At 57.6% G+C, this 14,500-nt stretch overlaps 1 protein-coding gene across 9 annotated transcripts; it reads right to left on the minus strand.

Annotated features, from left to right (window-relative positions):
- Positions 1-135: 135 nt before the first annotated feature.
- On the minus strand, positions 136-14,498 carry AIFM3 (AIF family member 3). 9 transcript variants are annotated; one of them, XM_019632066.1, is made up of 22 exons: positions 14,430-14,498; positions 12,365-12,427; positions 11,649-11,817; positions 7,508-7,721; positions 7,159-7,268; positions 6,788-6,897; positions 6,647-6,691; positions 6,322-6,418; positions 6,134-6,246; positions 5,765-5,914; positions 5,238-5,329; positions 4,999-5,129; positions 4,783-4,898; positions 4,630-4,701; positions 4,473-4,536; positions 3,821-3,897; positions 3,601-3,718; positions 2,284-2,382; positions 1,905-1,980; positions 1,259-1,363; positions 738-758; positions 136-506 (listed from the first exon to the last, which is right to left on the minus strand). In XM_019632066.1, exons 3-22 carry the CDS (start codon positions 11,677-11,679, stop codon positions 467-469), a joined length of 1,881 nt encoding a protein of 626 aa, XP_019487611.1. In that variant the 5' UTR covers positions 11,680-11,817; positions 12,365-12,427; positions 14,430-14,498; the 3' UTR covers positions 136-466. The 9 variants fall into 9 exon arrangements, with proteins under 9 accessions (XP_019487611.1, XP_019487609.1, XP_019487614.1 ...); XM_019632064.1 differs by having other exon boundaries at positions 11,649-11,851; XM_019632069.1 differs by having other exon boundaries at positions 5,765-5,851; positions 11,649-11,869.
- Positions 14,499-14,500: the final 2 nt, after the last annotated feature.

Genomic DNA, 14,500 nt, shown 5'->3' on the forward strand with positions numbered 1-14,500 from the left:
GAATCGATTGCTACCTCCTCTGGGCACGAACAAGCCAAACTTCTTTGGTGTGGCACTGAGCATTCCGTGGTTGTACCTGACTCCCTGTCATCTGCTTTCTCATGAGTGTTTGCCCAATGCAGCGGAAGTCACACAGACCTGCAAATATGTGTGTTTTAATTTTAAGATAATGCCTAATATGTTGCAGGGTTCTACAGGGGGCCAGTTCCAATAGAGGGAGAAGAGGCAGGTGCCTGTCCTGCCTCGACTGCCAGCCATCACTGGCAGTCGAGGCCTTGGGAGGTGAGCATCTCTTGGAAGCAGCAGAGGCCTCTGGAAGTGAGCTAGGCAGCCAATGGTAAGCACTGGGAGGGCTCAGGTTCTGCCCTGGGGGATCCTGGGAAATTGGAGGTTGGCACCTGCCCCCAGGGCTTGGCCTCTGTCCCTGGTGCCCCAGCGTGCCTGCCCAAGTCTGCTGCATGCAAGCTCAGGATCCTTTGCCTGTGAGCCAGGACATGTCGCCGGTCCTGCAGGAATGAAGGGAGGAGAAGTCAGGGTAGAAGAAGAGAGCAGGCTCCCCACTAAGCACCATGAGCAGCTGGCCCTTGAGGATAGCAGGGGCCTGCTCTCTGCCAGACCCTGGTGCCCAGCAGGGAGGTGTATTTGGGCATAAGGGGGAAAGATCATTGGGTGCAGACTCTGGGCTGAGGTGGGAAAGGCTCAGAATGGTCAACAGGAAGGACAGAGGACAAACGTACTTGCTGCGCAGCAGAAACAGCCTTTATGAGGGCAAGAGGGAGAGACAGAGAAGGCCAGGGAGAGAGCATGTCATTTGTGTCCCCTTTTGGTTCTCCATTGTTTTTAGCCTGAGGCTTACCCCAGTCCCTGGGGTGCAGGCAGGTTGAACCCAGCACTATGCTGGGATTAGGGTAATGGCTGGTGTCCAGTGTCTCCCAGACCCCAAACCACCACCTGTACAAGGTGTCCCCAGGGTCATTACTAGCTGCATCTCCCCACCTAGCTTCTGCCAGGCCCACTACAATCATGTCGAGTCAGGTGACCCAGGCCCAGGGATTGCCCAAGCAGTGGGTTTGCCCCGGGACATGGCTCCTTTCCCTTCTGTCTTCGAAGAATACACTCCCAAATTCCACTCCCAAATTACAACCTTTGCCACACTCTGCCCCGTAGTTGCCATGAGCAGCTTAAGCCAGTCCTTCAGTGGACTTCTTGCCCACAACCCCCAAACATGCCACCCCAGGCCTCTAATGCCCACACTCACTCCACCTCCCGCTTCCGGATGGCACGGCCTGAGGCCAGCACCTCAGCCACCTTGGACACGATGGGATCGTAGTTCATGCTGGCCACGGCAATCACCTCGTCGCCTCTGCAGAGAGAGGGTGGCAGAGCCTGAGGACTGCCCAGCAGTGGCCCCTCTTCTTGGAGACCATGACACACCTGGGTCTACCTGAGGCCCAGGGAGGGATGTTACCTGGGACAACAGGAATGTCCTGAGCGCCCCCCCCCCTCTGCTTCAAGCCCCAGCAGGGGCTTCAGGCTCCTACGGGAACCCCAGGGAGGCTCCAGCTTTACTCCTCAGTGGGGTTCAGGGCTGGGCTTGAGTCCTGGGATCACCCACCACTCTCTACCTGTGTGACTACTCAGTATAAAAATGGGATGTCAGCACCCACCTACAGAGCTGTCCTGAAGATAAAATGCCTGCATCAGTGCATGGCAGCTGGAGTTATTACTGCCCCACCTCTTTTCCACTCCCCCACGGTGTCCTGCCTAGGTGCCTCTTTCTGCTGCTCAGCCCACCTTTCAGGTAAGCCCCCCACCCCTCTGGAGCAGTGTTTCTCTAGGATGAGCTCCCCCTCCCAACAGGCCCCCCACTGCTTCGCTCCCCTGCTCCACCCTGTTGGTCTCACTTGGTGTAAAAAGCCACGAACTTGAGTTCCTCCAGATCCCCTTGGATGATGACGTCGTCGAAGCCTTCTCCGTACCCTGTGGGCCGGGCAGGCGGGCGGAGCCCACGTAAGGAGAGGATGGAGCGCCACCAGCTCAGTGTTCTGTGCCCTCCTAACTGGCCCTGGTTCCCCCCTCCAGGCCCAGCTCCCTTTGTCCTTTTAGGTCGTCCCTGGCCCCACACCCAAGCGAATTCTTTGCTGTTTTCTATAGCTGTCGTGGCCCAGCCCCTAGGATGCTCTTAGTCCCGCCCTGACTCCAAGCCCCACCTCTGCACTCCGCTAACACCTTAACTTTGCTCCTAAATGCTCCTGGTCCCACCCCATCTGAGGCCCCAGTTACCTGCATAGCGCAGGCTCTTGCCGAACATGGCGGTCCACAGATAGGGCACGGTGCTGATCTCTGCCTCCTGTGCCAGCATGTTCTGGGCCACCACACGTCCTATAGGACCCAGAGTCGTGACAGCCCTGACCCCACTACCCCTACACTGACTGCCCCAACGCTCTGGGAACGCCTCATATGTGGGGCGACTCCTCTCCTCCCCAGAGGTCAAGAGGTGCATTGTTGAGCAGCCAACTGCCCACCCTTGGTTGCAGCTGACTGGTACAGAGCGGAACACCTAGCTCAAAGCTGGCCACTTAGATTGCTTCTCTGGAGAATTTGAAGTGCCCTCAGTCTGGAAGGTTGGCTTCCTGGGGCTGTGGGCTGCCTGGCCATCTCAAATGTGCCCACAGACAATGAATCAGACACATCAAGTCTGAAGAAGGAGGCAGGAAAGTGCCCAGGAAGCAGAGATGACAGTCACACCCAGGGCTGCAGAGAGAATAATATGGGTGGCTTCCCAGTTCATGAGGCTCCACTGGAGCCTTTTGGTTGGATGTCTGTGAGAGTCTCTGGGACCCTCTCAGTTACACCTTAATTACGTTCAGCTGATGAGTAGCCTTTGGCTCTTAAAACCTAGCACCGACTTCAAACCTTGGATCTGAACAGAAATTGGTACTAGGAGTGGGGTTTCAGGCAGCAGAGGCTCAGATAACATGAAAGCAAAGGGGAGAGGAGGTGGGTGCAGGGAGTGTGGCAGTCATATCCCTGTGAGGCAGTTAACTTTGCTGGCACCTGCAGCTTAGGGGCCCAGACCTGGTATGCACAGTAACAGCTTCAGAGTCTTGGTGAGGGGGGAAAGCTATTCCTCAGAGAGGACAATAGTTCCCCACTGAGCCCGGGTTTGGCCACCTCCCAGGGGCCTGCATAAGGCAACTGGATTCCCAGAGCTAGTTAAGTGGCCCAAAGGAGACAGCAGCACTGAGTGGGGAGCTGGCCGTGTCCTACTAAATCCCTTTCTCCCTGGTGAACGCATCTTTGAGGACAAAAGAAAAGGAGAGGTTGGTGGAAAGACAAGTGGGGTGGGGCACTATGGCTGGCTGAATGGGGTATCCAGAGGGCACAGGAGGGAGGTCTCCAGAGATGTGTCACAGGGCTTGCTCTCTGAGTTGGCTTCATCACCTGGATGAGGCTGGCCAGACAGGTCACTACAGAGCTTTGAATGGTTCTGCAACCAGCAACCAGGACCCAAGGTCAGCAACTAAAGGGTGGGACTGGGGGATGCTGAGACCCTGGGACAGCGTCCCACCTCCCACCCTGCCGTGGAGCTGGCCATACCCTGGGCATGAGCCATCTGCCAGTGTGGGATGTTCACTTTCCGATTGTTCCTCCAGGCCAAGGGGAAGGTGACAGCATCGCCAGCTGCAAACACTCCTGGGACGTTGGTCTGCATCATCTGTGGGGAGAGGGCCCAGGGCTCCATGGATAGGACGGGGGCCCTGACCTGAACCTCCTACCACCCCCAGCCCAGCTCCTTTCCCATCCCACTCAGCCCCACCTTGTTGACAGGGATGAAGCCTCGGGAATCCAGACCGACGCCACTCTGCCTCAGGAAGCCCGTGGCTGGCACCGCGCCTGACAAGACAGGGCCACTGTGTCCACTCCCTGGTCTCTCCCTTCTCTCGCCTCATTGTTCTGCATGACCCACACCCTTGACTTGCCACAACCCAGCCCCAGACTGACCATCCAATGAGCTGCCTACCCTGCAGCCTTTGTTCATCCTGTCCCCTCTGCCTGGTCCCCAACAGAACTCCATGCCTCCTATCAGGCCTCGGGTATAGCCTCCTCTGAGAAGCGTTCCAGGAAGCCCCCTGGTGGGGGTTGGCATACGCCACCACTTCAGCCCCTGTGCTGCCACCTTCCAGCTTTGTCCCTCCCCAAACTGGTACCTCAACTGGAGCAGGGACCAGTTAGAGACGTGTTTGTGTTCTATAGCCTGCACGGGACAGGCCATGGAGTTAAGTATGAGTAGACAGTGATCACTGGGAGCATCCCCCATGCCAGGCCTGGGCTAAGTACCCATTCTCCAACACCACTTTGAAGTGGGTATGATTGAGGTCCCCATTTTACAGTTGTGAAGACAGGCTCAGTGAGGGGAAGGGACTGACCCAAGGCTCTGCTCATTCACACCCACCTGCCCACCCACTCACCAATGCCCACCACACAGACGTCAGCCCGCACCACCTTGCTGCTCTTCAGCACGACCTCTTTCAGCTGTGGAGAGTAGGCAGGTGAGCAGGTAGGCCCAGCTCATGGGCACAGGGGAGAGGAGACAGAGAGCAGCAGGGGATGAGGAGAAGGGCCCACCTTTCCCTCCTGGGCCCGCAGCTCTGACACCTCTGTCTGCATGTAGAACTTGACCCGGTTGTTCTCAAACATCTGTCATGACAGGTAGGCCATGGGTGAGAGCCCAGCTGGAGCTGGGCTGGGTGCCCAGGGTTTGAGGGGCTGGGGGCTCACCTTCATGAGGGCACGGCCGACGCGCTCCCCCAGGAACCGCTTGAAGGGTGTCTCCTCCAACTCTACCACAGACACTGAGTGGGCCTTCTCAGTCAGATAGGCGGCCACCTCCATCCCTGGGCCAGGGCGGTGGGCAGCAGGCTGGCACCTTGCACATCCCAGGGCCAGCACTGCCCTAGAACTGGCTACCCCCACCCCACCACCCCAGCTACTCACCTAGGAAGCCGGCTCCCACAACCACTGCATTTCGGCCCCGGGCCAGCCTCACCACACGATTGGCATCCTCAGGCGTCCGGATGGTGAACACATTCTCCACCTCTTTGCCTTTGCAGCTCAGGGTCTTAGGGCTGAGACATAGCCAGCATCAGTGAGGGGCTCCCAGCACCCCAAGCCCTCCCATCCTGGCTGGTGCCCTATCCCAGTGCCCAACGGGGCAGCTGGGAAGACCCTCCTACCTGCTCCCTGGTGCTAGCAGCAGCTTGCTGTACTCCAGCTTGAAGCCGTCCTTGAACACGACCTTCTTGTTTCTCACATCCACTGTGACCACCTGCAACCCCCCACCAGGAAGAGCATGGACCTGGACCTGGCCGCCCGCTCCCAGGTCCTACAGTACTCCCAGAGCCCGGCCAGACCCATTGAGCAGCTCCATTGGGCTGTTGATGCCATCTGGGTTGTCCTTCCTTCCTCACCTAGCAACTCCTCCTCACTCTTTAAGCTTCAGACATCACCTTCCCCTCAAAACCCTCCTTATGCTCCCAAGTCCCATCAGGTTCTCCCATCCCAGCCCTGAACAGATCGTCCATGTCCCCACATACTGGGGCTCTCTGTGTGTGCCCATGGCCCTGCCAGAAATAAGATCCAGAGCAGCCTCCCAGGCTTGGAGCGCCCTCTGGGTGCCTAGGCATGAGGGCAGAGCACCCTTACACCTTCAGGGACCCACACAGCCTCATGCCCTTCATAGTTACCCAGCCTTGCCCAGTACCTGGGCCTCGGTGAGCACTTCGATGCCATAGGCTCGGAAGAACTCCTTGGGCCTCAGGGCCAGCTGCTCAGGCTGGGCATCCAGGGACTGCAGGAGACAGCCAGCTTGAGATGAGGCTAGGCGGCATTGTTCCATTTTGCAACAGAGTACCTGGGGCTCAGGGATGGTGGGGCCAGCCCCAGGTCACATGGGGGCTGCAGGACAGAACTGAGCAAACCCAGATCTTCAAAACCCCGGGGCACCACAGATGGGCCTCGCATGAATGGAGAAGGCAGCTGGCCAGACCCCCAAGGGGCAACAAGCAAGGCTCTGAGTGAGCCTGACAGCCCAGAGGGAGAGGGCCCAGCTCCCAGTCGCCCCATCCCCTACCTTGCTGAGCTTAGGCCGGTCATAGGGAAGGTGCCGGTCCAGCGTGCACAGGACGATCCTGTCCGAGAAGCCCTCCTGCCGCAGGGTCTCTGCACACACCAAGCCAGCTGCACCTGAGGGGAGGGGGCTGTGGGTCAGGGACTACCTCTCCCCCACCCCACCCTGCCCCTCATGACCCCACCACCAACCTGCGCCCACAATGAGCACGTTGGTACTGCCACTGTGGCCAGCACTTGGAGAGATACACTTGGCCATCACCTTGGTCCTTCGCTGCAGCTGCAATGCCTGGGGGGTCACCAGAGAGTGGGGGGTAGCTGAGAGCTGGGGTCATGACCAACCTCCCTATGCCAACATTCTAGCAGTCCAGCCTCATCCTCACCATGCAGCCCTTCACTCTTACCCAGCCACATCACCGGACTCCCTCCCATCCCAGGGCTTTGCACATGCTGTTCCCTGGACCCAGATGCTCTCCTCGCCCCTCCCTTTTGCCTGAGCCCCAGGTCACCCCCTCACCTGCTTGCTGGCTCGGACGTACACCTTCTCTTTCTCAATCTTCACCTGCAAGTGCTTCAGTGCTCAGAACCAGGCTTTGGGGTGCTCTGGCCCCTGACCCTGTACCCCCAGGCTCCCACCCCACCATGCACCCGGCTTCACCTGGAACTTGTGCAGACTATCCAGGCCAGGGAAGTCCTCCAGGTCCCCAGTGCTGATGTTGAAGCAGGCACCATGCCAGGGGCAGCGCACCCGGCCACGGGATAGCACACCTGGGAGGGGGCCGTGCAAGCTGGAATCACCAGCAAGAGTTCCTCTGCAAGAATCTCTGTGTCCCAGCACCCCCTTCCACACAGCCCAGGAGACCCCGCCAACACATGAGGAACTGAAGGCCCAGGGAGGAGCCACGCTAGCCTGGTGGAGCTGGGGGCATGAGCCCCTCAGGGGGAGAGCGCCCCCCTTATGATGGTGCAGAGACCAAGCCCACTTCAGAAGTCCCACCCCCACCTCCAATGTGCACCAGAACCACTCACCTTTCACTAGGGGTGCACCATAGTGTGGACATTTGTGGCCCAGGGCATGGAACTCCCCGTTGTCCTTCACCAGCAACACCTTCCCCCAGCCCAGCTCCACTTCCCGCATCCTGTGGAAGGGTTGCACTCAGAAGTCAGGCCAGATGTGAGGCACCACCTCCTGTAGGCACCTCCTCCCCGAGGCCAGCCTTCTAGGAAGCAGGCCCAGACTAGCAGAAACCACGAAAGCAGTGGCCAGGACAGGAAAGGGCCATGGCCCTTTCCAGGCCACCCCACCTGCCACATCCATGGATTGTGCTTGCCCTCCCACCTGGGGCCCTCTAACCCCTGTCCCAAGCCCAGCACCCACTGGCCATTCTCGAAGTCCTTGACATGGCAGACAGCAGCCTCCACGCAGTCCTGAGCACCAGGGTAGGGGTGAGGGGCAGGCAGGCGCTCCTCTGTGTGGAAGTGACGGGCAGTGCCATTGCCCTGGTAGGCCCGGGGGCTGCCCTTGCCGCTGGCTGACAGCTCCTCCTTGCCCCGCTCCTTCTCAGGCAGCACCACCTCGATCTTGAGCTCCACTGCAGGGGAAAGTGGGGGTGTGTGTGTGGACTGTGAGCCTCCAGACGGCCCACCTTGCCCGCCCCACAAGCTCTGGGTTCCTGAGTGTGGGTTCTCGCCTGTACCTCAACCTCTCCAGGAAGCCTTCTGCATCACCAGCAAAGAGCTTTAAAACAGACAAGAAGCAGGGCAGGCGCGGATACTGGGTGGGCTTGAATTCATCTCTGCATGTTTTCTTTTCAATAACAAAATTCATGAGGGGTCACAAATTAAGCTCTTTGAACCCTAAAATTGCCCTTTCTCCAGGAATCTGTGTGGAGGAAAAGCGCTCTGGTGCCGAGTCTTGCTCTGACTCCAAGGGCACAGTCCCCAGTGGAGAACGACATTCCTGAGGGATCAGGGGCACATTTGGTCTGACTCAAGTGAGAACAGGGCATCCCACAGGGGTGCAGCTCAGATCCCAGCTGGTGAATATGGGTGAAGGGAAATCAAGGGTTCATTGTTCTATGCTTGCCACTTTCCCATAGGTTTGAAATTTTTTTCAAAATTAAAAAAAAAAAAGTATATGCAACATAATTTCAACTTCTTAAAATAGCTATTCTCACCAGTTTGAGAATCCTGCAGCATTTACCAAGCGCTGGTTTTACAGTGTATTCATGTGCAGGGGTCAGGAGCCTTAGGGATGACCCCTGCCTGGGGAGGGGTGCATGTGGACAGAGAAGCAAGGGCACACCCCCCTTAGCCTCCACACAGAAGACACTGCCCCAGCCTGCCCATGGGGCCAACTCTAGGGGGGAGTCAGCTGGAGATTGTCATTTTCTTCTTTATACTTCACATTTTCCAAATTCCCTACAATGTGCCTGGGGTATTTTTCTAATTAGAAGGGAACAATAAACAGAATTTTGAGCAGCGATAATCCGGCCTCCTGGGCTGCTGCTACAGGGAGGACGGCTGAGTGATGGAAGCTAAGCTCCTGGCACAGCATGGGCCTGATGCTGGAGCAGGAAGGAGATGCCTCTCCCAACTCCCAAGGCACCAGAGCCTCCAAGCCTCTCCGGGCTTCACCTCTGATCCCTTCCACCTCGGATGTTACACTCCAGAAGCAAAGAACCCAGAGTCACAGCTCCCAGCCTTTGCCTATGCAGTTTCCTTGGCCCAAGCTGCCATCCTTCCTCGTCTCATGCTGTGCTAATCACCCATCCTGTCCTGGCTGGGAGCCTGGTGGGGGGCAGCCCCCCACCCACAGCCTCACATTACAGCCCCCAGCCCAGGCTTGGGCACAGCAGGAGTCAGAGATGTAGGTACACTCCGTAATTCCAGCTGAGCAGGGAATGCACCTGAGCACACCACATGCTGAAGCTGTGTGTGCGTGTGCGTGTGCGTGTGCATGTGTGTGTGTGAGAGAGAGAGAGAGAGAGAGAGACAGAGACAGAGACAGAAAGAGAGAGAGAGAGAGAGAGAGAGAGAGGAGGGGGGAGAGAAAGGGGGTGGTTGTGGGTGGAGTGGGTTTTTCCCTTCATTTTCCATACTTTATGTAATGGTGTTAGAATGTTTTCAGAAGAATTAAAAAGAAAAGTACTTTGGACTCAGCTGACACCAGTTATGTGAGCTTTAGAGAAGGAGCTCACAAGAACAGCCTGGCAGGGACCCAGATAACAGCCAAGCCAGGCTGTTTTCATCCTCCACCTTCTTCCAGAAGGCTCTGAGATACTCCCTAATGCAATCTAACTGGCAGCCATTAAGTCAGGAGCCAAAGAGCCAAATCAAATCTAGCTCCATGATTCCCAGCTGCCCATGTGACCACAGCCCCCTGCCTGAGCTCCTTTGAGCAGATGCCTTTGTTATAAAATGGAGAGAACAGCATCTGTCTCTTTGGTGACCCTGAACATGTAACCCAGAGAAAAAGCTCAACAAATGAAATTGGGTAATAGTGTTTTTTGTTACTGTTGTTCCTTCTTTTTCAAATGTGTTTTTTGTTTGTTTGGGGTTTTTGTTTTTTGTTTTTGGCGGGGCTAATAGTGTTTTATTAGTTAGCTCTGAGCTTCCTAGCAGCCATGGCAAAGAGGGAAACCCTTTAGGTAGCACTTGTAGCCTAATAAAAGACAGGTGACCACATACCAAGAGAGGTGCATTTCTTCCTAGTTCTGAGCTTAATAAGGGTCTGGTCTGGAACACTTCCTATCAGGAACACAGAACCACTGAAGTATGGGGAATACAGAGAGAGCTCAGGAAGTGTGTGTCGATGTGCTCTGAGCCACAGAGTCGAACAAGGTAGAAAATGAAGAATTTGCACAAAGATCCTCAGCTTGTTCTAGTTTCCTTATGGCCCCAGCTGAACCCTCGTGGCTGAATGCTCTCACTCTCACACCCTAAAATTCCCTAAGCCTCACCCCTCACCTGCCCAGCATGTATGCCTGAGCTCTTGCCCTCCTGCCACAGCCCCACAAGGGCTCTCCTGGCTGCAGAGAGCCCAGCCCCCAAAAAGGGGATAATAGCATTCTGCAAGTGCCTCCTGTGTTGGGGCCCTGTGCTAAACACAACAGCCTGCACAGGGGACACAATTATTAGCCCCCGTTTTATAAGTGAGAACACAGAGACTCAGAGAGGTAATGTCACCTGCCCAAGGCCACACAGCCAGAAAGGAGGACTGGATTTGAACTCAAGAGGCCAAGTTCTTAGCACTGCCTCTGGTGTAGCGAGAGTGACCAACCCCTGTACCAAGAGTCTTTAGGGCCAGGGGTCCCTAGCAGGCCAGGCCTTTGCATTACTATAAAAGAAACTACAGGTGGCATCTTTTTCCCAGGGCCTCCTGCCAGCCTAGTAGTCCTACCAGAGCCCAATACGGGACCAACTAGCATCCCCCTGCCCAATTCTAATGGGGGGAAGCTGAGGTCAAGATAATGAACATCATTTGCCCAGGTAACATATCGAGGAAGGGAGTGTGGTGGGATCTGGCCCAGGGCTTGGTATCTACAGCATGGGAGTAAGGGGAGAGAGAGCAGGTTTCTGGGGGCAGGAGTGAGTGTATCCCTCTGCCTGGTAGGACATGACACATCTCCTCTTGACCCCAAGTTCTATCTCAGACCCAGGAAAAGGAGCAAAGGATCAGGCGTTCCAAGGTAATGAAGCCGATGGGTATCAGGTAAGGTGAGCTGGGGTTAGCTGGCATGGGCAGGGTAGCCTGGGCAAGGTGGGCGGGGTACCGCCTGGGCACTAGAGAAACTTCTCTAGGCGTCGGTTCCTTCATCTGTGACATGCTTGTACACCTTGCTTTCCTGGGTGTTGTGAGAAGGAAAGAGGGAAAGTGGGAGCCAGAGGAAGAACCCAGCACAGTCTCCAGGGGAGATTGAACCCAGGCTTCCTCAGCACCCTGGGACATCCCTACCCTGGACTGGAACCCCTTGGGCTAAGGAGCGTGGGGATTTCCTATACAAATGGGGCAGCGTGCCCAGAGAGACTGAGGAGGTGGCCCAAGGTCACAAAGGGGTCAGAAGAGGTGAAGAGGGCTGGGACCTGTCCATTCCACTCTCACAATAACTCTGAGAGGTCATTTTATAGAGAGGAAAACTGAGGCTCTGAGAGGTAACTTGAGTACCCTGGGCCACAGAGTGGCTGAGGGTGTTCCCAGAGCCCCCCTTCCCTGGCCCTGGGGGAACACAGCTCCCTTCCCCACCCTGTGGCAGAAAGAACCCTCCCCTCTCCTTTCCAAGAAAAGTCAGCTGCTATTCCTACCACCAGTACCCAAAGCCCCAAATAAAGAGTGGGTGTCACTGGAAGGGGGCCAGCAGAACCCTCCAGTCCCCTCACCCTCTCCTGCCTGCTGCGCATTAACATTCGGAGCCGGCTGCTGCCCAGCCTGACCTACTTTGGAGGCAGAAAGGGAGAGGGAGGAGGAAGGTGGCAGGAGGCGGGAGGGGGAAGGGGGAATGCAAGAAGAGAGGAGTTACCTGGCTTAGGTTTGGAGAAGCAGCCGCCCATGGCGAGTGGCCCTCAGATGGGCAGGGGGCAGGCGCACAGGTGGTGGGCTGTGGGAGGCTAGGATGCCCCTGGTGGGGCTGGACCCCCCATGGCCCTGAGAAATGCTGGAGCCGCCATCACCATCCCAGCTAGAGCGGCCTGGGGTGCGGAGACGAGGAGGTGTCAATAGGGCCTAGGGTTTAGATGGGTTCTATGGGTAGAGATAGAGAGAGATAGACACAAATGGTGGGGGAGCTTCTGGAAGAGACCCACATTGGAGATGGAAGTTGTTGCATATAGGGGAGCCAGATCCCAGAGGAGCAAAGGGACCCTGGAGGGCACCTTCCTTTTGAGGCTCTCCAGGCTCAGCACCCTCACTGCCCCCTCCCACCTTTGCCTGGGCTGTGCTCATTGCCAGGGGAGCCCCTCTGTTCCAACTTAGCCAGACTTTTAGGTCCAACCTCACAGCTGCCTTGTCTAGCAAATCTTCCCTGCTTTCTGCTGCCCCCTTAAGCTCCCACAGCTTGGGAGCCCTGGAGCCCTCCTTTCTCCGAGGGGAGACCATTATGCCTGGGGTCAAACCTCAGATCCACTTGGGCAGATCAGAACCATCCTGGTCCTCGGGTTTCTCTTTACTACAATGGAGTGACATTTACTTCTCCCTGGCCCCAGCACCCCCGCTGGCTAGCAGCCCCTTGATACCTACCTGTTCCAAGGGCAGCCAGTGCTTCTTGTTCCCGGCCCAACAGGGGATCCAGGCTGCCTGGCCCTGAAAGGCAGGGCAAGGGGGCAGGGGTCCAGGAGGCAGCCCAGCCTCCACCCCTCCTCCCAGTGTGAGCTGCCACCAGGAGGGGCTAGAAGGGGCGGGGCTAAGTCAGTCCACTGGTCCCCAGGGAAACCCAGCTCCATGGTGAACAGAAGTGGGCGGCCAGCCCGGGCCTGATGGGGTCCAGCGGGAAAGGGAGGCTAGGCACACAGTCCTGCCATAGGCCATGCCCAGCAGCCATGAGCTCCCACCCCCCACTCTCACTCTTCACAAATGCCCACCAGGCCCGTGGTGCTGAGGTCATGCCCTGCAGCAAATGGAGAAACCGGGGAGCCAAGGGCTTACCAAGATCAAGCAGCAGGTAGGGGCATCCGGGTGGCCTCCCACCCCCTTTCCAACTTAGTTCCAAGAAGGGTAGAGACCCAAGAAGCCCACATATCATCCTGTAAGCCACTGGGCTGGAGGAGGGGTCACCAGGTCAGCAGAGCTCCCTGTAGCCAAGGAGCCCTCAGCGCCACAGGGTAGACCTTCTGGAAGATGTAACCTACAGACTGGACTTTGGGAGGCCCAGGACAAAATTGTAGCTGCCCAGTTTACAACTGACCTCTTCACAGTCCATCCCACTGTCACCTCCTTTGTTTCCCCTGGAAGTTCTTCCTGAAGTCTAAACTCAAGGTGGGGCTGAGGCTCACTGGGTCTATCCCAGGTCCCAGCAAGGGCCCTGGGTGGGTGCCTGAGAGCAAGGGGGCCAGGAAGACAGGAGGAAAAGGTTGGAGAAGGACCACCTATTGCCTGGCACCTGATCTTACCTGCCCTAGAGGCACCCATTACAGGCCAGGAGGCGGTGGCACCCAAAGGCCGGCCCCCTGGGCACACCCATGCTCTTTTCGCCAGTTGTCGCCAAGGCAGGTTGGTAAAATGTGGCCACCATTTGCCCCTCATGCCCTCTACCTGGCACCAGGGGGACCCTCCCCAGATCTGGCTTCACCTGTGGCTCAGCCCTGACCACCTCCTTCCTGCCTGGCATCAGGCCTCACCAGCTGGATCACAGATCCCAGAAAAAGTGGGACTTGCCACCAGGACCTGTGGGCTGTTCCCTCCTTTCCCAGGTGCCCAGGTATCTAGACCTTTCAGGCCCTTGGGCCTGGAAACAGATTTGCTGAGGATGGAAACTTCTCCAGGCCCACTGTGTGCTAGCTAAGCAGGTTTGGTGCCCTCCTGCCTCCTGCAGGCCCAGACATCCCACTCAAAGGCAAAAGTCCTTGCCAGGTGCATGGTAGGGGGGGACCCCATGTTTTGGTGGAGTGCTGTCTGTTGCTCACAAGCTGCCCAATGCCAAAAAGTTGTAACTGCCTGTGTCCTGTCCCAGACCTCCCCTCCCAGGGCCCCAGCTGGTGGAGGCTGAGAAGGAGCCTCTCCCCACTTCTCTGCACAGCCCCTCTCTGTCCCCCTAGTCCCACTCTTCATCAAGGGTCTGATGGGTCTTTCCTATACCCACCCTAGGGGCTCCTGCCCAGCTCAGACCCTCAGTGCCTTTCAGCCTTTTTTGGATGGCATCCAAACTCCTCAGCCAGGCATTTGAGTTTGGGGAGCAGGCGGTCCTCACCTCCTCCCCTATAGGGTTTAGGCACAAACCTCCTGTGCACTCTCCCTGCCTTTGCACGTGCAGTTCCTCTATCTGGGATGCCCTTTCAAGTAGCCTCCACAGATTGTCCAGGTCCCTCCACCAGACCAGGTGGCCCAGGAAGCGGGAATGGCACACAGTAGGGCCACGCGGCGAGCAGGGGAGGACCCGGCCGGGGAGGAGAGGAGGAAGAGGGGCGCTCTTGCTCTGGCTTGTCTCTTTCTCCTCGGCTGCAGACCCCCAGACTCCAGAGCGTCCGCCCGGGTTCCGAGACCCGTGAGGGCGCGCGCTAGCTGGGGGTGCGGAGGCTGCGGGATAGGGACCCGGGGACCGAAGCGGGTGCCGGGGACGGGGTCCGGGGGACTAGGGGCGGGCGCTCACCTGAGCTGGGCGCAGGCGTCCGCTCTGGAGCCGCTACCGGGCCGCGGCCGCGGGGCAGGGGGAAGGGGGGG

Source organism: Hipposideros armiger, unplaced genomic scaffold (genome assembly GCF_001890085.2).
Source record: "Hipposideros armiger isolate ML-2016 unplaced genomic scaffold, ASM189008v1 scaffold_1073, whole genome shotgun sequence".
Lineage (NCBI taxonomy): Eukaryota > Metazoa > Chordata > Mammalia > Chiroptera > Hipposideridae > Hipposideros > Hipposideros armiger.

Bases quoted from the DNA above. Each gene is read 5' to 3' on its own strand.
- AIFM3 (XM_019632061.1), bottom strand. From the start codon at position 12,866: ATGATATGTGGGCTTCTTGGGTCTCTACCCTTCTTGGAACTAAGTTGG. The intron at 12,428-12,769 runs GTAAGCCCTTGG...CCTGCCTTTCAG, and splicing joins CTACCTGCTGCTTGATCTTG to GGCCAGGCAGCCTGGATCCC. The intron at 5,330-5,764 runs GTACTGGGCAAG...GGGGGGTTGCAG, and splicing joins AAGTGCTCACCGAGGCCCAG to GTGGTCACAGTGGATGTGAG.